At 48.2% G+C, this 22833-nt stretch overlaps 6 protein-coding genes across 6 annotated transcripts; 2 read left to right on the forward strand and 4 right to left on the reverse strand.

Moving 5' to 3' along the window:
- Window positions 1-488: 488 nt before the first annotated feature.
- RhiXN_08817 (kinase domain protein) lies at window positions 489-3835 on the forward strand (the record flags this gene model as incomplete). Its single annotated transcript, XM_043328633.1, has 20 exons — window positions 489-573; window positions 640-845; window positions 910-1080; window positions 1152-1199; window positions 1257-1277; window positions 1336-1455; window positions 1507-1572; window positions 1631-1639; window positions 1700-1846; window positions 1896-1906; window positions 1977-2082; window positions 2139-2180; window positions 2444-2647; window positions 2699-2869; window positions 2923-2970; window positions 3023-3043; window positions 3103-3225; window positions 3277-3342; window positions 3579-3665; window positions 3722-3835. The coding sequence occupies 20 exons, from the start codon at window positions 489-491 to the stop codon at window positions 3833-3835; spliced, it is 1866 nt and encodes a 621-aa protein (XP_043180079.1).
- Window positions 3836-4630: 795 nt separating this feature from the next.
- RhiXN_08818 (Zinc-binding dehydrogenase) lies at window positions 4631-6491 on the reverse strand (the record flags this gene model as incomplete). The annotated part of the gene is made up of 12 exons (XM_043328634.1): window positions 4631-4771; window positions 4844-4942; window positions 5013-5084; window positions 5134-5306; window positions 5363-5473; window positions 5520-5647; window positions 5701-5815; window positions 5873-5965; window positions 6019-6031; window positions 6086-6224; window positions 6283-6317; window positions 6390-6491. The coding sequence occupies 12 exons, from the start codon at window positions 6489-6491 to the stop codon at window positions 4631-4633; spliced, it is 1221 nt and encodes a 406-aa protein (XP_043180080.1).
- Window positions 6492-7122: 631 nt separating this feature from the next.
- On the forward strand, window positions 7123-10449 carry RhiXN_08819 (uncharacterized protein; the record flags this gene model as incomplete). Its single annotated transcript, XM_043328635.1, has 9 exons — window positions 7123-7230; window positions 7285-7389; window positions 7437-7555; window positions 7614-7633; window positions 7690-7694; window positions 7750-7778; window positions 7834-8216; window positions 8269-8989; window positions 9048-10449. The coding sequence occupies 9 exons, from the start codon at window positions 7123-7125 to the stop codon at window positions 10447-10449; spliced, it is 2892 nt and encodes a 963-aa protein (XP_043180081.1).
- A 772-nt stretch (window positions 10450-11221) lies between these two features.
- Window positions 11222-12559, reverse strand: RhiXN_08820 (phosphatidylserine decarboxylase family protein; the record flags this gene model as incomplete). Its single annotated transcript, XM_043328636.1, has 2 exons — window positions 11222-12292; window positions 12341-12559. The coding sequence occupies 2 exons, from the start codon at window positions 12557-12559 to the stop codon at window positions 11222-11224; spliced, it is 1290 nt and encodes a 429-aa protein (XP_043180082.1).
- Window positions 12560-16011: 3452 nt separating this feature from the next.
- Window positions 16012-17668, reverse strand: RhiXN_08821 (triacylglycerol lipase; the record flags this gene model as incomplete). Its single annotated transcript, XM_043328637.1, has 3 exons — window positions 16012-17086; window positions 17143-17269; window positions 17317-17668. The coding sequence occupies 3 exons, from the start codon at window positions 17666-17668 to the stop codon at window positions 16012-16014; spliced, it is 1554 nt and encodes a 517-aa protein (XP_043180083.1).
- An 865-nt stretch (window positions 17669-18533) lies between these two features.
- Window positions 18534-20895, reverse strand: RhiXN_08822 (glycoside hydrolase family 79 protein; the record flags this gene model as incomplete). The annotated part of the gene is made up of 9 exons (XM_043328638.1): window positions 18534-18954; window positions 19003-19250; window positions 19285-19529; window positions 19597-19744; window positions 20007-20123; window positions 20179-20279; window positions 20406-20610; window positions 20653-20861; window positions 20886-20895. The coding sequence occupies 9 exons, from the start codon at window positions 20893-20895 to the stop codon at window positions 18534-18536; spliced, it is 1704 nt and encodes a 567-aa protein (XP_043180084.1).
- Window positions 20896-22833: the final 1938 nt, after the last annotated feature.

Genomic DNA, 22833 nt, shown 5'->3' on the forward strand with positions numbered 1-22833 from the left:
CTCAGAAGCTTCTGAGCGTGTGGACGGAAGCGCAGGGGAGACAAAATAGCTAAATACGGCCATAGAAGTGAGCTCAACTGGAGCCAGCTAAGCTTGGATTTATGCAGATATAAGGGGTATTGTATGTACATATTAGCCAAGCACGCGCATCTCACACCTTGTAGCATAAACTGTTACGCTTTTGTAGCCCAGGGAGCAATATACTAACAATCAATCATTAATCACCCCACTGGACGAGGGGTATTATGTCAGCTGTCTATATGCGTGATTTGCAGTGGCAAAAATTCGCTATGACTTCGAAGTGTCATCACCCGACTGTTATTGCTGCGCCCAACTACTCATCCGAAGATTACTATCACGTGTTGTATCTTATGTCTTGGGTCTTCTATGCCTAACCCTGCATCCCAGACCCTCCAAAGAGGAGCTACTATCATAACATCCAAGTAGGTTGGCCGAATTATTTATATTGTATGTGCAATCAGTAATACATGTTCAACAACAGGTATGTCGTTTTTGAAGCCAAAGAACTGGAGGATCCCTCAAAGAAAGAAGAGCCTGATCAGCAGCAAACTAGTAAGACCGTGACTCCGCCTGGGACGAGAGTGTGTCAAAAGTTTACTATGAGACGATAGGATAAAGCTAAAGTATTTGAGATACTTGTCAATAATGGCTGCAGAGATATCACTAACGAGATCGACACTTCATTGTGCACTGAATACCCGGTCAGTAATGGAGGCTTCGGTGATATCTATGAAGGTCAACTTCGCGACGGAACAAAAACCGCAGTAAAATGTCTTAGGATTTTTGACTCGCCGATGGATAAACGTATAAATGAAAACCTTAAGGTCAGTACTATAATACTTCGGCACGCTAGACCTGATAACTATAGAACTCTTAACCATGACTCAGTTAGCCGCACGAGAGATATATGCGTGGTCGCGTTGTCAACATCGCAATGTGGTCCCATTATTGGGCTTTACCTTTTTTCGTGGACAAATTGCGATGATATCCCCTTGGATGGAGAACGGGCCGCTCCCCCAATACTTACAAAGGGAGAAAAAAGTAGATCGATTCGAAGTGGTACGTCTTATTCGGACACACTTAACCCCAATAAGTTTTACGCCGATATATTAATTCTGGACATCTGCTAGTGCGTACAAATTGCTGAGGGTCTAGAATACCTGCACGGTATAGATATGGTCAGATAATTGTTAATTTGATAGTCAAAGCTTCTGTTAAACACTTTACTATTACAGGTACACGGAGATCTCAAAGGGGTAAGAAGACAGCGCAGTCGATGGTTCTAGAACACTGGTTCACAGAATGTGGATCAAGGTCAACGTCTTGATTTCTTCCGAACGCATCGCTAAATTAATCGATTTTGGCAACACGGAAAGCAATGACCGGTTCTTGGAATTCACACCTGCCAGAGTAACTCCAACACCACGATGGGCGGTAAGCAAGAGTTTGCTTACTTTCTTGCGTGTATTCATAAAATACGGAAAGGCACCTGAGTTGTTAGGAGAAGAGGGCGTTTATAGCGTAGCGGCGGATGTTTATGCCTTAGGAATGGTGACATTAGCTTGAATACGAGCTTATCTCCGGCCGCTAACGTCCCATTTATATTCAGACATTCCTGGTAGTCTACAAGTTGTTTCCTTGCCCTATCGAGAACTAACCATGATGATTTCGCGCACAGGAAGCAGTCACAAACAAGCTTCCATTCCCAGATCTTAGATCAGATAATGTCATCATAGCCAAAGTTCTGATCAAGAAGGAGAATCCGTCTCGTCCAATGTCAATTATTCCCGATAGACTCTACGGGAACATGTTTTGGAATATGTTGGTCGGTTGTTGGCAATATGACCCCAGCAATCGTCCAACAATGGCCTCAGTTATACGAGAGGTCAGCTAAACTATGCTTAGGTTTCATCCTCCTGAAAATGCCCTGATACAGCTTATATTACTTGTTTTAGATCAAAAAGATACGAAGTTTATATGGCAAGTCGATTTATTATCATCAATACTATGGTCCTAAACTGTTTCTATCCCAATTTCTTTTCAGAGACTGAAATCATAAAGGTATAACTATCGTGATCTGTCCGGTTCTAACGCTACTTGACGCTTTTGATCTGTAGCCTTTGCCAGATATACCCGCAATTTCAAGCCCAGACAGTTCGGTAAAGTCTCGAATCATTTCCCAGCCGCGTGGTTCTAACTGGGTTTGAACTTTCTTTACTTTCATTGGTGAGGAATTACCCTATATCCTATTCTCCACCCATTCAACCGCTCCCTCTTGTATTAGCCAGCCTCCTCTTCCAAAAGAGGCGGAGCTCCCTGAGACACTTGGTTCGGGAAAAATTAGTAGCAGAATGGTAGGGGGTATGACATCCCCAAAAAAGTTTACTCTCAAATTAGTATCACTAGCTAACGACAAAAACAGGATTTCAATCAAGTTCTTGACACCCTTGGTGAACATAACTGTCGAGATATTACCTCTAGTATAGCATATGACCGCTGTGGAAATATACCGATAAAAGGCGGTGGCTCAACGGATATTTATCAAGGAGAACTTGCTGATGGGCAGTTAATAGCAATCAAGTGCCCGCGGAGATTTCATGGTCGGCTTGACCCAGTTGTACTCATGGTAAGATTTAGGTTCTCGTGATTACCGGCTTACCACTATATTTGGGGCTAGAATACAGCGAGGGAGCTTTACATATGGTCCAAGTGCAATCACCCAAATATTTTGCCACTTCTAGGGTATAGCCACTTTAGAGATCGACTGGTAATCGTAACTCCATGGATGCTTGAGGGTTGTCTTGTCGATTATATTCAGGGAAATCCTTCATTAGATCGCATGCAAGCTGTGAGCACCGCCTAGAGAGAGATTTGCTTACTACCGCTGATAAGCAACGTAAGTGCAAGGAAGTTTGTTCTGCCGTGGCCTACCTGCATGAACACAATATCGTGAGCTCAATGACTTTTCGATACGTCCAATGTTGAGTAGTCTTTTTTGCAGGTGCATGGTGATATCAAAGCGGTAAGCACTCCTAAAATACTTGCTCTACGAAATCCCTCCAAATTTATCATGATTTCTAGCTCAATGTTCTAGTCTCGCAAGATAGGTCTCTCAAACTTATCGACTTCAATAGTTCCACCATCAGCAACCATTCGTTACAATTGTCCACACCAAATTCACAAATGCAGTCTTTCTTTTGGGCAGTAAGCCATAATGAGCCCTGAAATGGGGATATGTTCTAAAATATTGCGTAGCCTCCAGAGATATTGAATGGCGATACTGAAAGAACGTTCGCTGCAGACGTATACTCGCTTGGAATGGTGAGTGCTTCACTATTATGCGGCTCGATGACTCGATCTGAGTGGCGCGATTAAATCTAGACTCTACTTGTGCGTGTCCCATTTAAACGGCTCAGATCACGCTGAATGAGTTGCAGGAAATTATAACGGGAGAATATCCATTTGCTGGTGTACTTCCCCAGCGCGTCGTGGCAGGCGTGCTATATCACGGCTTATTCCCAGTCCGTCCATATTGCTGCTTACCGCCGAAACATCAGGCATGTGATGGCTTGTGGACTCTTTTCAAGGACTGCTGGCTATTCTATCCAGAAATGCGACCTTCTGTGACTGAGGTAAGGGAAAAGGTTAGTGCTATCCTGGCCCGCTATCATAGAACAGGCGGCTTTACTGATTTCTCCAGGTATTCGGTACTTTTATTGACCCTGCTGATTTATCGCCTGGGGACCATGGCGGGCGGATTGGCGGGCAGTGTGGAATGTGCCATATTCATAATTTACCCGATGAGTCGGAGTAACAATTTACCATTCCAAGTGTCTGCCCTTTTCGATTTTAGACCATTTATATCGATGTCAAGTTTCACCTGTGCATTAGACAGAGTCACCCCGACTTTGGTACAGTGGCATTGACTCGATGGAGACCAGTCCAGTGCTACGTGCATCAAGAGTAAGAAAATCAAGAATTGGTTGACTACCCGTAAGATACGTGCAAGATCTGGCACGGTCAGAAGGCCAAATAAACGGTCCGTCGGATACGGGCCGACTCCGCTCCGATGATCTAGGTAGGACCCCAGACGCATGCACCTCCCGTAAGACGGAAGTGGCACAGCCGCGTGGGTGGAGTCTACATTTCTAGACCAAGCATGATTCGTCTCCTTGACCAATTTGCAATTACACCAACGGACCATAAATGCAATCGTTTTTAACATACAACGTCATATATGAGTATATAAAGAAATAAAAGTCAGTAGCCTGTGACATGTCTGGCGTGTTTGGCCCCACTACTTGTGCGCGGATGAGGTCCTTGCAAGGTATATGGGGCCACGGAAACAGGGGACCTTGGAACGACGGTTGCGTTTACATGACCACCTCATTTTTGAGGACGCCAGAGACCATTATTACAAAGGTCAACATTTTATTGTATTTTTGTGCGTTGCATGCATGTGTTACAATGTGTTTGTGGTACGTACAAATTGTGGTCTGCATACAAAATGGCTGCCAAGACTGGACCCTGAGCAGTTTAGAATAATTTAGACTCACTTGCATGTCTGGAAGGGGGGGTCACCCCCCCTTCCAGACTTAGTCGTCTGACCTCACTTCCAGAAGTCTGGAAGGGGGTCCTTGGCGGCTGTTGGGGCGGATGCTAACAAATTTGACTTTTGGCTAGGGTCTTTATTTGCATCCGGAGAGTCTGGAACGTCCAGACGGCTAAATGACGCTCCAGATGCCGGTTTCTACCTTACGGGTAGTCAACCATTAAGGGGTGCTTAGTCAGACTCATTTGGTATGAGTATTCAGGATGTTACTTCGCAGATATCATAGTAGGGTCCTTGGCAAGAAACATCCAAAAGGCCTGTCTGAGTGAAAGTATTTGGGTTGACTAGAACTTCAAATACAGTAAGTTTCTTTTGGCAACTATTCACAAGTGGTGCTAAAAACTGAGTAAATGCTATGTTCAAATCAGGATATCTCTACGATAATTTTTCCCATATTTTTGTTCGCCTCCATCTCTTTATGCGCTTCTGCCACTTCTGTCCATTTGTAGGTCTGTTTGCCGATCAGAATGAGATGATGATCTCGACCGCAGAGTACGTACCTTATGGATATACACTTTGAGTTCTTCGCCCTGGAAATGGGACCCACATTCGTCCCAGAAGCGCTTTACAAGGGCGGCTTGATATTCTGGCGAACGCGATCGCAACGTCGATCCTTGTACACGAAGTCGTTTGTAGAGTAGCTTCACTAGGTTAACTTTCGGAACCTCGGGCCCTAGGATTGAAGTGGAGTGAGAAGCTTAAGGCCATGTGATGCGGTTATCCACGAACCACTCATCGAAGCCAGGATCACCATCCTTCCGTCCTTTGCGAGTGCATCAATATTCTTATCCCAGTAGTCAGGTCCAATAAAGTCAATAATGACATTGACGCCCTGACCATCTATTTGAGGTTAGAGCTACTCTGTAACGCGGATCTGAAAGCTAACCAGTAATCTTTGCTACTTCCTCGGCAAAGTTTTGTTCTCGATAGTTCACACCATGTGTTGATCCCTTCGGCATGTTATGCAAAAAATCGAGTTTGTCCTTTGATGATGCGGTTGTGATTACATGCTTTCTATAGATCCTAGTCGTTAGGAAACGTAAAACCATCAGGTCCACGGGACTTACGCTCCATAAAGCCGTGCTAATTGGTTGGCCGCAACGCCAACGCCACTCGCGCCGGCGTGGATCAAAACGTCTTCGCCAGATTTCAACTCGGATATCGATATCAACGCCTGGAACGCTATGGCATATGCGCAAGTCTGAGAAATCAGCTCGATGAGTAATCGACATGGCTAACCGGTTATGAAGTTTTCCGGGATAGCCGCGGCTTCGACCCAGCTCAAGTTCTTGGGCTTAGGCATGACGTTCCCGGCAGAGAGGGTGATATACTCTGTGAATTGGTTGAGTTAAGTTCAGGTAAAACAATAAGAGAACTAAATGTACCTGCGTAGGCTCCCTATGTTTTGAGTTTAGATACAATGGAATGGACGGTTGGAGGAATTAAACTCACACCATATGCCAAACCGATTACTTCCTGGCCAACCTCGAATCCAGAGACCTCTGAGCCCAGCTCTTCGATTGTTCCAGAAAACTCGACTCCCAGGATATCTGATACTCCAGGTGGGACAGGATATCCTCCTTTTCGTTGCCTATAAATGTGGATGGGCATGTTAGCATATGTGCCATTCGAGGAGTGCTGGGGCGTACATTATATCCATTCGGTTGAGCCCGAAAGCTACAATCTACTCTTCGAGTTGGTATGTGACGGACAAGGGGTCCTCTAGGAATAGAAACTATGCATATAGCATACGCACCTTGACGAGCACTTCTTTCGCATCTGGACTGGGCTTTGGCCGTTCGCCAATGTACAGGTCATCCGCTGATTGACCATTGTTTTTTACTAGTACCGCTCGCATTTTCGTTTATTTTGGCTGCTGTACCCGAGTTTGTCCCCGAAAGCCTCAAGCTAAATGTGGTTTAGATGAAAAGGTGATGGGCGGGAAGACGTCATTAAAGCTGACATAATCACATAAGCGCCGTGCGCAACATTTGCTCCAGCCTTAATGTACTGCTCCGCCGAGGTCCGCAGTGTCAGGATTGTAGAGTTCTCAAGTATCCATGGGAGTGGTCCGACTTGCATATCAAGATATCCATTCGCCATAATCTACGCGCATGATAAAGACCACCGAGAAATATTGAGTCCAGCCTCCGAGCCTTACCCATTGTATCTGTCCCCTTCCTGCGTTCCGAATGATTCCCATGATTAGTCTGCGACCTCAGTCGCTTGGATAGCAGGAAGCGTGAACATCGGCGACTTGAAGCAGTGAGACCATGTTACCATTACTTATTGTAGTGTACAGCCACAGGGTCTCATCAACTCGGGGACCGGTGGATCAGCGACAGTTCCTGATCGGTGCAGTTTTGTTTCCATGGTGCTATTTACTTCCGCTTGGCTGATCCCCTGAGGTGGATCATGTTTATTTGGACTTGTGATGGACCAAGGTATTGTAACCTTAACCACCATCTGTTGGGAGAATCCAGGGTGAAATGTCTGCCCTGCTTGGAGGGTTGGGCTCCTCGTACGCGAAGCCTCGGCCCAAGGAGGATACGGTCAAGAGTGGATCCACTTCGAGTGAAGATAGTCCCATCGAAAAGGTGAGTCCCTTCTCAATGTTCATTATGAACCTCATGACAAAACTATTGGCCCAGGTTGGAAATCGCCAACAAGATCCTCACCTCGGCATCGCGGAAACGCCGATCGACCAAGAAAACCCTCAAATTCATTTCGAGTCGGCAGCGAGCAATGTTCGAGAGGTTAGTTCTGCTCGCTCTTGTTTGGGGAACTTACTCAAAAGCGCCAGTATTTACCGACGGAAACCCAATCTGAAGACTACGGATTGGGGAAGGAAGCCAAGTTTTGGAAGACGTATGTGAAAGAGACTGATCGCTGGGATGGAGAACTTGTTGATGGTTGGAATAAGTGAGATTTTTCACCATTAGCTTGGTGATCGCATACTGAGAAGGGCTCGTTTTGCTAGGTCTTTGGATGTTCTTCTGGGTGAGTCGGCCCACGATTTCATTGCAATCGAGCCTAATACTGATAAAAGACTCCAGTATTCGTGAGTTATTAGAGTTTCTATCCATGATTCTTATGGTTATAATATCTCACTGTAGGCGGCACTGTTTTCGGCCATAGTAACAGCGTAAACTCCAATATACTTTGCTCTGGTATAATTGATTGACATATATGTTTGTTAGATTTATCGTTGAAAGCTCCAGTCTACTCCAAGAGGATCCGGCCGATGTATCCGCGCAGACGCTTCTGATTATTTCTCAGACATTGCTGGCTATGAGCAACAACACACAGCCTATCGAGTTGACCCCGACCTCCTCTACCCCTTTCGCTCCCTCTCGTTCTGCTGTTGCGGTTAACGTCCTCTGGTATCTATCGCTCGCTCTCAGTGTGAGCACTGCGTTTCTCGCCATCCTCGCAAAGGAGTGGTGCCATTCTTTTATGATTGGCCGTACTGGACACCCATGCCTCCAAGCTCGTCGGCGCCAACGAAAGTGGACAATGATAGAGCGCTGGAAAATGCGGGAGCTCATTTTGGTATTGCCTTCCCTCATTCATTTATCACTACGTAAGTGTAAGTCATGTGCTTTCTGGTACCAACTAACGAGGCCCGACTGCAGTACTATTTGCCATCGGACTATGCATCTATGTATGGGATCTAAACTCGACTGTCGCAATCCCTGTTTTCTGTGTATGCGGGCTAGTCGTTGGATTCTACATCTGGTCAAGTCTGGCAGCGTCGGTTCTGAAATCTTTCCCGTATACGACAATGGCATCGAGAATTCTACGATCCGGATTCGTGAAGCCTCTCCATATTTTTCTACGATACGGAGCCGCAACCACCTTGCTACTGATTTATATAACGGCCATCATCATTATGCTTTGCCTCATATTCTTAACCATCTGTATCCCATCATGCGGATACGCTATTGCCGGATGGGTAAATCCAATGTTGGATTGGTTCCAAAGATTGGTCGACTGGCTTATCGATGATGACCTGGACAAACAAGAAGAAGAACCGAGTCAAGATATTGTTGCCAGTCAAGCCATAAGTTGGATGATCACGAACTGCGAAGTACCTCGTTCTGTGGATGTTGCGTTGCAGGCGATTGCTGGGGCGAATAAGCGGCTTCCCCGAGAGCCGCTGGAGGAGTGTAAGGCTGCCCTGGTTATATCACGTCGACTGGGATCTGGAGATTTATATAGCAGAGCGGGAACAAGGCTCGTTTCGCTCTACATCCGTGCCCTGTTCGTTCTTGGATCCAATGCCGAATCGATGAACGATTCACACAAAGATGAATTGGAGATTATGATACGGGACCTCCAGGCAGGCAGCAAAAAGTAGGTGGATATTTTCTTCTTAATGCCATCGTCCATTTAACTCAAGCCATCTTGCTAGCCAGGTGACGAATTTAATCACTGATGGCACATTCGTGCCGAACTCACAAAACCTCGAAGCGCTTCGTATTGGCAGTAACGCTCCGCACCAGTGTCTTATACTTGTCAATAATCCACAAAACGCGGACCCCCTACCACTAGCCCAAGTCACCCGTTTGCTACAGGATCATATCGACGACTCCAAGCCGCTTCATCCTGCTGCACTACTCTCCTTGGTCAATGCAATTGCAATGCTTGCGTCGTGTGCACCGAACAAGGGCGTTTCGAACCCAGCTCTCATTATCATCCATTTGCTCCACAACGTCCTTTCCACTCCGCCCACTACGAAAACCAGTCTGTTCGAAATGTCTGGTATCTTGGCCGTTTGTGCACTCTCGCAAAGCCGGTCTGTTGCGTCTCCGGGGGTGGCCCAGCTAAACTGCTTGATACGCACAGAGCAATCCCTGCGCGCGCTCGCCGATTACATGCAAGGAAAAACAAGCTCGAAAATTGTTTTCTGGTCCAGTGTACTGGAGCTATCGTCCCACCCTGAAGCTTATGGCCTTGACGCTTCATCTGAACCAGACTCCGAGTGCCTACTACCAGCCTCTGGTATATCGTATCCTGAAACAGACTTGACATCCATGATCAGTCACTTGCATGTTCATGCCACTACGGCATTTTCCGATATTGTGGATAAACTCTTTTCATCTGCTCCCGTCGACAGAGATCTAGTCGAGCAATACGTGCAGAACATTGATGGCGCATATAGTGTGGCGCAGATTCAAACACCACCTACGCAAGTCTACGTCTTTTTGCTGGAATGCCTCTGCCACAGTCATATGCAAGATGGTATAGCTGAGAAATGTGGACAGCTCCTTTCCCGATTGTCTTTCCCTCAACTTTCGCTCGAGCTCGTCCGCTATCTTAGGGACCGTGACATCATTCCCCGGCTCCGTGATCGAATAGACCGATGGCCAGTCGGGGTCCGTTTCTTGGCGGCCAGCCACCTATGGCTCCTATTTACACTCTATCTCGATACCCCTGATATCCTTCCGATTCTCCGAGAACAAATGTTATTGGAGCTTGAAAAGTACCAGCCAGGCCACACGGAGAGGGAACAACTTGAGGAGGCTCGGAGGGATTTAGCAAGGAAAATCGAGGGGTTTTGGCGCTGGCCACACCGTGTCCGGCGATTGACGGATGATATTGGTGGGTTCGTATTTCGGTTCATGGAATGTCTATTCCAGCAGCAAAAGCGGCCGAAATCGGATCCTCGTTGGAAGCAGATAAACCAGGGGTTGGTAGGAATTCCTCAAGAACTACGAGGACTTTCGTGTCTTATTAGCACAGAGATTCGCAAAAGCGATCAAGCTCATGTAACTCTCGAGGTAGAATCGAGCGACCGAGAATCAAAATCGTAGATGATTTGGCAAGGTGAACACTCTGAAATGGTAAAATGGATCATCACTTTCATTTCGACGCGTACGATAGTTACAAGGGAGATTTTTTGAGCTCAGCACACTGTGTTCTGGTTCCATCTGCCTAAAGCAACCATTCTCGCAGCAGCGTCTTTCAAATGCGATAAGTGGTAGGTCACCTGTCGGTGTTGGAGTACATCATGGAGGTGTCATATCGAATAAGTAACAGGACCTCTTTCACCTTCGAACTCGTTCTGTTAAGTTACCCGATCCTTCACACATATTTGTGGACTCAATAGATATTACAATTCTCTCACGGATTACAATGAACGAAATTGAGACTAAAGAACAAGTTGGGCCAATTCGATGCAAAGAACACGCTTATATCAAGATTCACCGGTCTCTTCGGTTTTTTCAGGTTACTCTATCTTACTGAGATTTTTGTCGCTATGACAAAGGTCTTAAGTGTGGTATGTTGCACATACTCGTTTAGACGTAGTCAGCCCTCACAGTTTAAAGTGACAGAAAGGTATCCCTGATTGACAATTCAATTTCATATCATTTCATTTCAGAGCAATCAAACATAGAGCACGATTCAGTCAAAACAAGAGGATAATGAGTACAATCATAGATCGAAACACCTTTTTAGGCATTCAAATTCATTGTTAACAAACAGGATTCAGGAAGGGATAAGGGGTCATATAAAGGTAGAATCACACAGATTGGGCTGCTCGGGAACTATCATCCGTACTTCAAAAAGTCAGAGCTGACACCTTCAATCAATGGAATTCGTATTCTTGATGGTGACGTCCGCAAGGATCTTGTTTACCTTTTGATGAACTTCCGGCTTGACTTCATTCCTGTACGCAAGGTTCACCTGCGGCCCAAAGATGACAGCATGAGACGACCCTCCGAAGTGGAACATCCCGAGCTCGGTCCCCGGGCTGACTGAATCTCCGGGTTTGACTTGAATATCACAAGTCGACACCTCCACCATTCCAACTGCAATGAAGCAAACGAGGCCTATTGGACCTGGGGCCTTGATAGTGATTATAGCACGCGCCGCAGCTATTGTGAGCCAAGGTTGGCTACGAATCAGCGCGCCTTGCATATAGCCGTCCTCACCGTCATCTGGCAACGCAGCATAATAAGTACCGGGGACGAGTATTACATCAACCACTTTGCCAGCGATGGGGCTATGCCAACGATGATAGTCATTCGGGCCGAGGAATGCCTGGTATACTGTCCCGCCGACGAATTGCTTGGCAATATCTTCTCTGCCATTGAGCATGTCATACAAGGAGTACGCCATGCCCTTAAGCCAGAACTTGTCGTGCATCTGAACATTGTGTCTAATCCGCTCGACCGTAGACTCGCAAGCATTGCAGATGACTGTGCCTGGGGGTGCCGGTTCAACGGGGCGGGCAGAAGGTTGGACCTGCCTGGTGAAGAAAGCGTCCCAAGAAGTGTACCCTTTGTTGACGGCTTTTGGATCGGGTTCGACGTAGGTCGCATCGAAGTTACCACGCTCATCCGCTTGGAGTATGCTAAGTCCCAGTGTGCTGAACCAGCCACCAACTTCATTGGTGAGCGTCTTGGCGGAATCAGCCGTCATGAGGTACTGGCCCCAGCTGTCCAAGAGCTTTTTTATTGCGGTATTGAACTCGCCCATGTTAAACAGTGTATAGCCCGCAGATGTGTTGATAAGAAGATCCAACGCAATGTAGATTGGGACGCCAACGGGCTCGTGGGTCTCTGACCCATCAGATTCGATCGCTAGCACACACCGTGGCGGCCCAGAGACAATTATGTCAAGCACCTGTAGCAGAATCTCGAAGCTGGTGATCTATTTGTACAGTGAGTCATTGGTTCAGTTTAGTAAGTCAAAACATACCAAATTTTCTGAGGAGGCTTGGACGAAGCTCTTATTGAACAAGTCAACCATGGTGGCATTTGCCTCGATGTCCTTCTTGAATTCCTCTACGGAGGCAACATGCTGGGCCTTTTGCTCATGGCGCCTTTTAGCTTCCTCCAAAAGATCGTTTATGAACTTGTTGTAAACTGCACGACTGGACGGTAGCCATCCGTTGTAGCGGTGTGAAGTAAAAGGCATTGCCTTTGAAGCAAGAACATCAGTTGTCAACCGAACACTAGTACTAGGCAATGGTAAAAGTCTTACAAAGGTGTAGAGTCAGTGAAGCTATGAAGGGGACTCGAATACTGAAATACTGACCTTATTATTCCCGGTGAGCTTTTATAGAGAAGATATCAAGATTCTGCAGGTGAGCGCTCTCCTATCTGGTACTGCTGGTCAAATTGTTATCGATCGCGAATTTAGGGTCGTCTACCCAGAGCATTCTGGGGCACTTATTGCTTCAATTCAGATTTCTTGTTGATCAAGCGCTATTGGTCTCAGTATTATTTCGATTGTTTCATCGATAGCCTTGTAGCTATTGTAATGCTTGGTTCAAAGAAGCCCAAGATCAAAGGTGGTTCTAGATTAAGTCTAGCTTCGACTATTCGGTTAATTTTTGAGTACGCTTCAATACTCTGGGAGCGGGAAAGTGGCGTGAGAGCTCAAACTCCGCGAGATTGCTACAAGCATAAGCTCATTAACTAACATGCCAGCTTGAATCTGCCGAAATGCCTCTTTGATTCACGAGTAACATAAGAGCGAGCCCTCGTAAACGGCGTCTCCAAAACAACCGACTGAGCTCTGACCCCCCGATTATAGCTAAGGATCCAGACAATCACAGTATAAGGGTGTGGGGCAAATCTAGATCTTTGTTGTTGGAAAGTAAGGGCTACGCAGCTCTGATGCGCATGCTGGGCGCCAGAACTGCGCCAGAGCGTTTAGATCTGGCCTTTGTACGTAAAAGTCATAGGGCTGATCCCAGAGAGGGAGTGCTGTTGTATTCGTGGCCATGATCGGCACGACGCCCCCAGACAGTCCCAGAGATCTGATTATCATAATAAGCATTAAAGATTTACGTGTAGATATTATTGACCTCAACTATATATTCCTTCCTACACATCCGTATACCACAGAGGTTTTGATCACCAGAGACTTGTGAGATTATGCAAGTATCATAAGGTGCCATATAGCTTTTTTTATACAAAAAATCTGTATATTCTACGACGTTCTGTGGCCAAGCCCTATGGTGCGACGTAACTACTGGCTGGTTAAGGCACATTCGTTGCGCAGGGCTCGGTCTGGAAAAGTGAGAAAAAGGAGGTTGCCGGCGAGGCGGTACAGGACAGGTAGTAGGCATAGCAGAGAATCATGTAGCTAATTGCTAGCGCACACACATAAAAATACACACGTAGCAATGAGTTTGATTAGTGGGCAGGATCCCAGTATAAATGCAATATATGCGTCTAATTTCCAGGGCACTTGAGGCTATTTATCGAGCCTTGAAGCCGGCGCCCTTCTTCTGAACAGGTCTTGATGAAATATGTAGAACGTACCAGAATGTTCTGTAATCAAGTCAAGCGGGTGATTCAATTGATGTATACGTCGTACGGTAAACCAGAGCTGTAGAGTATAAAAGGGTCTTGCTCGAGGCCCAGGTACTCATATCTCATCCCACTCTTGTATTTACCCAGTCTCCATCCCTGTTACAATATAAGGCGATGCAACGTAGCCGGCGGGGCCGCACGAACCATACTGGGCCTGGGAAGCCGGCGCTTTCGAGATCACGTACCCGCCGAGTTAAACTGTAGATTAACTTGCCCGCTCACTTGCGGGCTCGAGTGGTTGCGAATCAACTTGCGATCATCGGCCACGTCTGGCCAACAGACGAGCTGATCATTGGGCTCATTGCCTTTCCTCCCCACCCTCTATAGCCTGTCGTCGCTTCCGCCGCGCGCAGATGGCTATACTCAAGTGTCAGAGACCCAGGTTCGGGCGTCTCCCCACCTGCCAGCTTGTACTCGGCACCGTAGCGGCAGGATACCCATGTAGGCATATATGCATGTATGTTCAGACCCCGGAGATGAGAGGCTCTAGGCCCAGTATACTATTTATACTTATGAATCGAATTCGTATTTTATCAGGCCTCCGTGTGTAAATCTCAGGATATACTATGTATATGATAACTTATTGTGAGACGGTACGTCGCCAAAATTGACAAGCCTTAAATCACTTGCATTCGTCGAGACTCAAAATAAGATACATGAAATATTCGGGTACCTGATCCTTAAAAGAAGTCGGGGGTACTGTACATGAGTATCCGGCTCTTTTAACTGGAGTGGCTTGGGACTACTTGACGATTGGTACATGCAAAGCGAACAAGACAAATATAAAGATAATAAGTGAAACATTAGAGACCTTAGGCTAGAGTGAATTTTAAATTTATTTAGCCCATTTGAGCACGATGCCGAAAGCATAGGATGTATAATTCTACTCAAGGGAATACCTGTTCAGTGTGGTACAGTAGTTCAATTTTCGAAATGGAGTTTACTGACTGGGGAGGAGAAAATGAGCGGCCAAGTTTCAAATTTGACTGCAGCCTAAGGTCTCTGTTGCCTGTCCGTTACACCGTAATGCTTGCAAAAAGAATGCATATTGAAAATAATATCATTGTAACGGTGAAAGTTGAAGAAAAAAACGTGATGCTTCAAGTAAAGACGCTGATCATGAGTGGGTGTGAACCCCATGCGGGCAAAGCCAGGACGACGTGTGATACAACGAGGGTCGCAATGATGAGCGCAGAGATGATATCCGTAACCAGGCGATAGAGAATAAACAAAATGGGAGGAGCAAACCGATGTCGAGCGCGAACGGTACTCGTACCCATTGGATATGGGAGCAAATTGATTACGATGCGCTGGGGGTTGAGCTTCACAATGACATCCGGCAAGCCATAGAACAGAACGTCTGGTCAAGTCAAGCCAGTCACACTCTGATCGACCCTTAATATTCTCCGGAAAAGGCTCTATATGTATATATGTATCAAAGAGAAATGAATATCGGGATGCCGAACGTAACCCCACTGAACGACGAGCAGAGCCAAGGTCGAGACTCGAGACGACGCATGACGAGCGCAATTACGTCATCTTGTAATGAATCGCCGATTGGTATCGGGCCGTGGGTAAAGCTAGCGTAAACGCAAAACGGTAAATTCGTCGAGTATTTCCGAGGAAAGAAGTGTTACGCCCACTGTGAGTATGAGTACACTCGACTGGGACGCAAGCATGACAGCCCACTCTCATTGTATCGGGACAAATGATCAGCTAAAGGTTCATCATCGACAAGAACATGACTCGAGAACACACAACCCGTTGAAAATAGTGAAATCATCATATAAATTCGTAGCTGACATACACCAACAACACAAACACCATTATGTCGACTCGTAAAAAAAGCACCGTAATATGTACATAATTCAGTAGATGATCGCAGACCTCCTTCCTCCCGGCATGACGTATAATATGCTAACTAATAAAACACAATGTGCACAAAACGTGGTATCTCCCCTCTTGACTTCCTCCCTTCAACGAACACTTCGTAATAAAGCAGGAACTCCCTCCCCCCACCTCCAATATGAACAGAAAAAAGAGCCCTCACAGCCCGTCGTCGTAGAGTTTCTTGCACAGTGCGACGTAGAACCGCTCCAGCTCGAACACGGGCACACCGTCCTCTGATCGTCGCTTGATACGCGCGGGGTCGTGTTCTCCTCCGGGGTTGGCGGCATGCGACGACGAGACGGCGTTGACGACCCAGTCCAAGGCTGCAGTCGCCTTGGCGCGCTGTTCGTCCCCGCCGTTGGACGCATCGGTGGACCGAGCAGCCTGCCAGAGCGAGAACGATTTGGCCCACTCGGACCATCCGTTGGTGCTGGATGTATCGGGTGACGTACCGGGTGCCGTCGGGGCATGCGACGAAACCGGCGAAACTCCCGACGAGCCTCGTAGTTCCCAGTGGTCCGCTCCCTCGATCACACCCAGGAACTCGCCCCATCGGGCCGAGGCGACAGAGACCAACCCGTCGTGCCCTCTCCATCGTCGCTTGACACCGGCCCAGCCGTCGATATCCTGGAACTCGCTGCCCCACTCGGGTGTCTTGCCCAGGTTCTCGGCTTCGGCTGCGTCGAGGATGGTCTTGGGGAGCCAGAGCGGGTGGAAGACGGACATGTCGTCCCGGGCGCGCGCGCCGACCGAGTAGTACTTGACCCCCTCGACGTCGGGTGTATTCGGATTAAAGGTGTTGTGGAGGAACGATGTGGTGAGGTTTGCGTATGCTGGGGAATCGAGTAGGGCCAGGAGCATGGTCGTCAGGTTCTGGGGCAAGGACGTGATCAGGCCCAGGATTGTTTTGGCCGTTTCGGTCTCTCGGGCGGTACGGGGGCGGGACAAGAGGGGTTCCTTGAGCGAGTAGGGGAGTATGCCGTCTTCGAGGGCGCTAAATTCCCCAACGCCGATGTTTGCGCTGCACCAGTCCATGAAGCTGCTTCCTCGATGTGGGGTCGACACGGTCGTCAGACTTTGAGGCGCGTATTCGGTTGGACGTATCCTGGAGATAAGGTACCGACAGTCTAGACCGCCCATGGAGTGAGCAATAAAGTTGATTGGCTGATTGGGCATGCGAGTGGAGAGGGACTCATGGAGTCTTGTGGCGCGCGATTCAATCGAGCCAGTTCTGTTTTTCATTTCTGCGTTAGCGGCAGGAATACGAAAGAGTAGAGACACACTGACCCAGGTACACCAGTCACTTCAACCTCTGCTCCGACCTTTCCCCGAAGGATTTCGAGAACTTTGGACCAATAGTGGAGCTGGAGCTTAGGAAAAGAGGCGGGTCCTCGTACATCAAAGCCATACAGACCTGTGATCTGTGAGCGTCATGTCGCCCGTGATGACAGTGATACTGACCATGGCAGAGAACAATCTTGTTTCGTGGTTTTCGAATGGGATCGAAGAGCACAGGAGAGCTCATGAGTTGGTATATGGTCGAGTCCAAGTCAGGCTTGTGCTTTGGCCTGTCGACTGCCTTGGGTCGCGGAATCGTAATGGAGCTCGCAGCGGCGGTAATAGCAGAGAATGAAAGCCAGGATGGAAGTCGCAAATCGATCGAAGGTGCGCTCAATGAATAGTGCCTATTAGCACCTGGCCAGAGCCTCCCACTGGCTACATCTCTCCTCCCATGGACCGCAACAGTCGATAAAAGTCGTTTGTAGAGATGGGCAAGTGAAGTAGGACCACAGCTCGCACTCGTCATCATCATAGGGGAAACCGGTACACTCGTTGGGGCAATCCCAACCCCGGCCCAAGATATATCCCATTGGCGTCACACATCACATGACCGTCTCCACTCTTGATCATGTGCCCACGTGCTTCAGCAAGTGAGTTGGGGAATCCCATGTGCGTTGCCCAGTCTGCCGATTCGGGAACACCGATCGAGTGTGTGTTTTGTTAATCCCCCAACCGTTTCGAATAATAAAGTGTGCCATGGCGGATCAGCGCCGCGCTGCACAGGGTTTGTCAGGGTGCACAGGTCATGTGCTCGTCTGGCACCCTCCATTGCACGACACGTACCTTTTTCCGGTTCTGACACGTCGTTTTCCCCCAACCAAAACCGACGCCGTGCGGGCTGTGTGTTCTCGCTTTTTTGCATCATTTCCAAATATGGGCCCCATGACCACCCGACTGTATAACCGCTTTGCCTTTGATATCTTCTCTTCTCGAGAGCCGATGTCTTTGCCGAATTCGACAATATGGCCGCTTGGGTATTTTAGACGTGGTGCGTCTCGACCTGGTTTGGACTCTATGGTCCGGAGGCTGGATTCGTCTTTAAAAAAGAAGTCCGTGTTTATATTTCCGTTATCCCCGGTATTCAATTAGACCCCGTCTTTGTGGAGTTTAATTCGATTGGGTTCGAATGATTAGGTCCCCGCAACTGTGTTGGTGCGATCATTTCATTTGTTTGTTCCTCTGGTCGAAAAGCCCCCGGTCTCGATCTAAAGGTTGCCGCCGAGTCGCATTTGTCGAGCGAACAATGTGGCCAGACAGATAAATAATATATCACCAACAGTAATATAAACCATTTTAACCCAATAGACCAATCCACACGCCACGCATCCCATTATCACCTACCGTCCATAATTCATCACCACCAGCGCCACACCTATCACCAACCCAATCATCAGCCCGGTCCCAGGAACACCCAACCCCGCGACGACCCCATTCCCCACACTCCCGAAACTCGTACTCTCCACCCGATGTCCACTTGCCCCGCCCCGCCCGTTGCTCGCCGAAAGCACCGCCTGGTTGACCGTGGCGGTATATCTCACCCGGGTCCGGAAGCTCGTCTCGAAGCTGGCTGTCGCGTCCTTGGCTGGGGATGAGTTTTCGAATGCGGTGGGGGTGAGGAATATGAGTGCCAGAGAGGGTGCTTTGAGTCGCACTGGACATTGGTTTGTCCTTGGGTTGCACTGGATGGTGTGTACGACTTCTTCGCCTTTGAGTCTTCCGTCTGATTCAAAGTGGTTTCCGAGTGTTTGTCCGGCCCAGCTAGAAGATAATCAACGGGGGGCGCATATATAGAGTAAACACACCCACGTCATGTTCCCTTTAAAGCTCACGCTCGGAGCCTCGAAATACCTGACTCGGACCTGGGACAATTGCGCACCCCCCTCGATCTGAATATTGGCCGTGATATCATGCGCACCCGACGGATCGTCCACATAATTAATCAAGAGCACCCGGCTCGGGACCCCATCCTCATACACCACATACCCAAGCGTCAAATCCTCCCCCGCATTCGCGCCCAAATCCATAATCCGACTCTTTCCACTCTTGCCAAACACCTGGGCAGCGATCAACGCGCTATAATACACCGACCCGGTCGTCCACTGCCGAAACGTCGACTGGTTCGTGGGCGGGGGGGCGTGAACGGATTGTAATAGTCGCCCCTGGCCCCCAACGTGCAGCAGCGTCGAGCTGAACCCTGTGCTGGTGAGCTTGAGTGCCCAGTCGGGTCACCCATAGTCCGGCCCCGAACGAGTCGGAGATGCCGGGGAAGCCGCCGCATGCGGCTGTGTTGGTTTCGAACATGTACAGCGGTTTTCCTGCCGCTTGGACCACGCCTGGCCATAAGAACAAGGTTTCATCAGTTCTGTTTACGTGAGCCAAGAGAAAAGCGTGTGTGCTCACGGGAGAATTCGATATATTCTGCGGCGTGTTGGGTGATTTGGTCGTGGGAGAGGTAGTTGGCAAAGAGCGGGTGGGGGTTTTCGTTGCGGTCGCAGTTGTTGTCGGGGTACCGCTGCACCGTGACAATCTTGAGCTCGTTAGTGAAACGCTGTGGGCATCCTTCATTCGCCAATGCCACTGTTCAGTACCCCATCAAACATAGAGAACAAAACGACTTGGGATGAGGCAAACCCCCACATACAGGTACTCCATTTCGGATTACTGCTCTCGCAACACGTGCTGGGCCCCATCAAAGCCGATTCGTGTACGCCGGATTGGTCGCCAACCGGCTCGACACCTGGGCCCACTCGGCCATGTACTGCTCAAACGTATACGGATCGGCGCGTTTCATGTGGTTTGGCCGGTCGTACAAGTCCGGCTCGTTCCCGAGTGCGATACCGTGCAAATTGGAACCCAGCGTCTCTTCCGCCAGACCCGCAAAGGCCTCTTGGTTCGATGTGTTTTTCCAAGTCCATAAAGTTGAGTCCCTGCGAGCATGTATGAGATGGCCAAAGCCAAGTCAAAACGCCCGTCGCGACGCACCAGGAGGATCTCGGTTTTGACTAGGCTGGCGTAGTTGGCGAGCATCTTGACGAGGTCGGGTGCGAATTCGACGTGCGGAGTCCATGTCGTCGTGTTGCTCTCTTGAGTCTTGATCAGTATTTCGCCCCAGGGGAATCATTCCTGGCGTAAAAGTGCGCGTTCTTGGGCTGTGGATAGATGATGATGAGCGTCTGTCTGATATGAATGCACGAGGCTTGGATCCTTACTGTTTCCCCCTACTCGGACACGGACCGCACCCACTCGGTTGGCGACGTTTGCCATGTGGTTCAGAAATGGCACGGCTAGTACTGAAGAGTTCTTTCCGATAACGCGGTTCGCGACCGATAGTTCTATCGAAAATCCAAGGTACGAGCCCGGTATAGGTCCACTTGTGCCATTCGGTTCAGCTTGCGGTAGCTTAACGAGATCTTCCTATGAGTGGATTATAATACTAGCAATATATCATCCACATACCAATACCACGAATTCACGGTTCAATTGCTCAGGAGGCGGAGGAGGATCCAGGACCGTGGGATCGTACGCTGCGCTTCCCGTATAGCCGGCAGCCGCCGCCGTAGTCGTCGTAGAGGCATATGCACCATGGTCGCCAACTCGGTAAACGGTGACCGCGGCATTCGATACACCCGCTGTAGCAGCGAGCAAAGCGATCCAGAGACGAGTCACTCCAGGAGATTAGCCCAGCATACTGCGACCCATCTGTGATTTTATCCAAGGTTGTAATGCCAAGAGCTTGTCGTATACTGCCGGTAGGATCCACGTTTGTAAAATAAGATGGGGTTACTACAAAAAGGGAATGCCCGTGTGAGACCGTTGAGGTGTGGTGAGGGTCGTACCCATGGATAGCAAAGTGGCGACTTGAAGATGCATATATGAGACTTGGCGTGCCAAGTAAAACCCCCAATTCTGGTTCGTCTGGCTTGTGCGAGGGCGATACCGTGCTTTCTGGTCCCTGTCCATCGCCGATCAGTAACGCGAGATTTCCCATTGTCTCTACTTAGAAGTAGAGAGACCATACAGACTGGTTGGACACAGAAATTTGGTTCAACGTCGGGAGTGGGCAAGAGTGCCATCTGGTGGTGTGGAGAACATGTGTGGGAAAGGTCAAGCCTGGGTCACAAGGGTATGACCGACATGACCGACAAGGCCTCACAAGCTCTTTTGAGGAACAAGTATGTTCTAACCACCGATGTTGGTGATCAAAGCCCACCCGAAATTAACACAGTATCTATAGCATATGTAATTAGATAAAATATGACCTATGGGGGTTGGCATCTTACATTTAGCCATCAAACATTTAGAGTGTTGATTCGCTTAACAATGTACGATTCGAATAGAGTGGTGTAAGCGCTCTTTTAGTGTCCAGCGTCAACATGGACATGCCAGTGCGCCGAATGGCCATCAAACGACGTGGCTCCACTTTTGAAGTCAAATTCGAGTACCACAGCCAAGCAGCATTGAATCTCTTCGTAAACTCGAAGAAAGCAGTCACCCAAGTAAACACATTACGGCCAGTGAGCAATCGAAATAAATAATGATAGAGTAGCTCGGCTTCCAACGATAAAATATGACAACGCTGCCTCGAAAGCGAGCATTGCGATGAGAGTAAATCTGCATATACGGTGGCGCAAGCCCTGGTTTGCGTCTGGTAAAATGATGTCAAGATGTGATAATTGCCGGTGGCGGCATAAAGAAGGCACTCGAAAATCGACTAATTCAATAAGATAAAGTGGCCCTTGAGCGTGCGATTGAGATAGTTCTCCGCTCGCATTGCTAAATGGCAAGGACGTGAGGGTAGGCTCCGATTCAGGATTTTGTGGTGGTTATGAAATGGGGACCTAGGAACCACATGACAAAGGCACTGAAGTAGCCGGGCACATTGCCTCGCTAGATTCTCCGGTAATGTGAATGTCTCTGTTACAGAATAGCTTAATATTTGTCAGGAAGATCTCGTGTGTGTGGACTGCATGGCCACTATGTGAGGGAACGCTTGTGGGAAGGCTGCATGTTGTGTATATCTCAGTGTAAGCGTGTCAATCATGCGCGAAAAGGTAGAGTGTATGCGGTATGCACAAGCTGATTCTGGATTCAATGTATTATGAGGAGAGGCGAAAGTGACATTAGCTCATTTGAAGGTGAACAAATCCACAAAATTGCCCATTTCTCCAAAAAGCCCAGTTAACTCCAGAGATATCAAGGGCACTTTGGTGATCTCTGGAGTGCCCCGGAGCTGAGCCGTTCGATTGGAGAAAATAGAGATGTATTTGAAAATTTGATAAAGTAATATCCTTAGTCTGCTGAGAATAATGCGGCCATTCTGGATTATTCCACTTCAGCTGTGATGCCCGGCTAACCAGTCTTCAGTGCCCTGCGACTATCGCGGTATTGCTGGGAAGTTCTTCGGAGCTTGGTCCGTTTTATCAATGTAACGGTATAGTGTTTAGATTGAGAAACAGTTGCGCAAACTATTTGTTGTGAATAAATTGTAACGAGAATGATTAAACACCTCGCTTTTGAACACCCGTAAGAGTCTTGAAATTCTCTTGTTGAAGACACTGAAAATGGTCTACAGTGGTCTCGGGAGTTTTTATCTCAACAAACTGTTTAGATATGTTCTGTTAGGTCCGCAGGATGCCA

This window comes from Rhizoctonia solani, chromosome 5 (assembly GCF_016906535.1).
Source record: "Rhizoctonia solani chromosome 5, complete sequence".
In the NCBI taxonomy this organism is placed as follows: domain Eukaryota; kingdom Fungi; phylum Basidiomycota; class Agaricomycetes; order Cantharellales; family Ceratobasidiaceae; genus Rhizoctonia; species Rhizoctonia solani.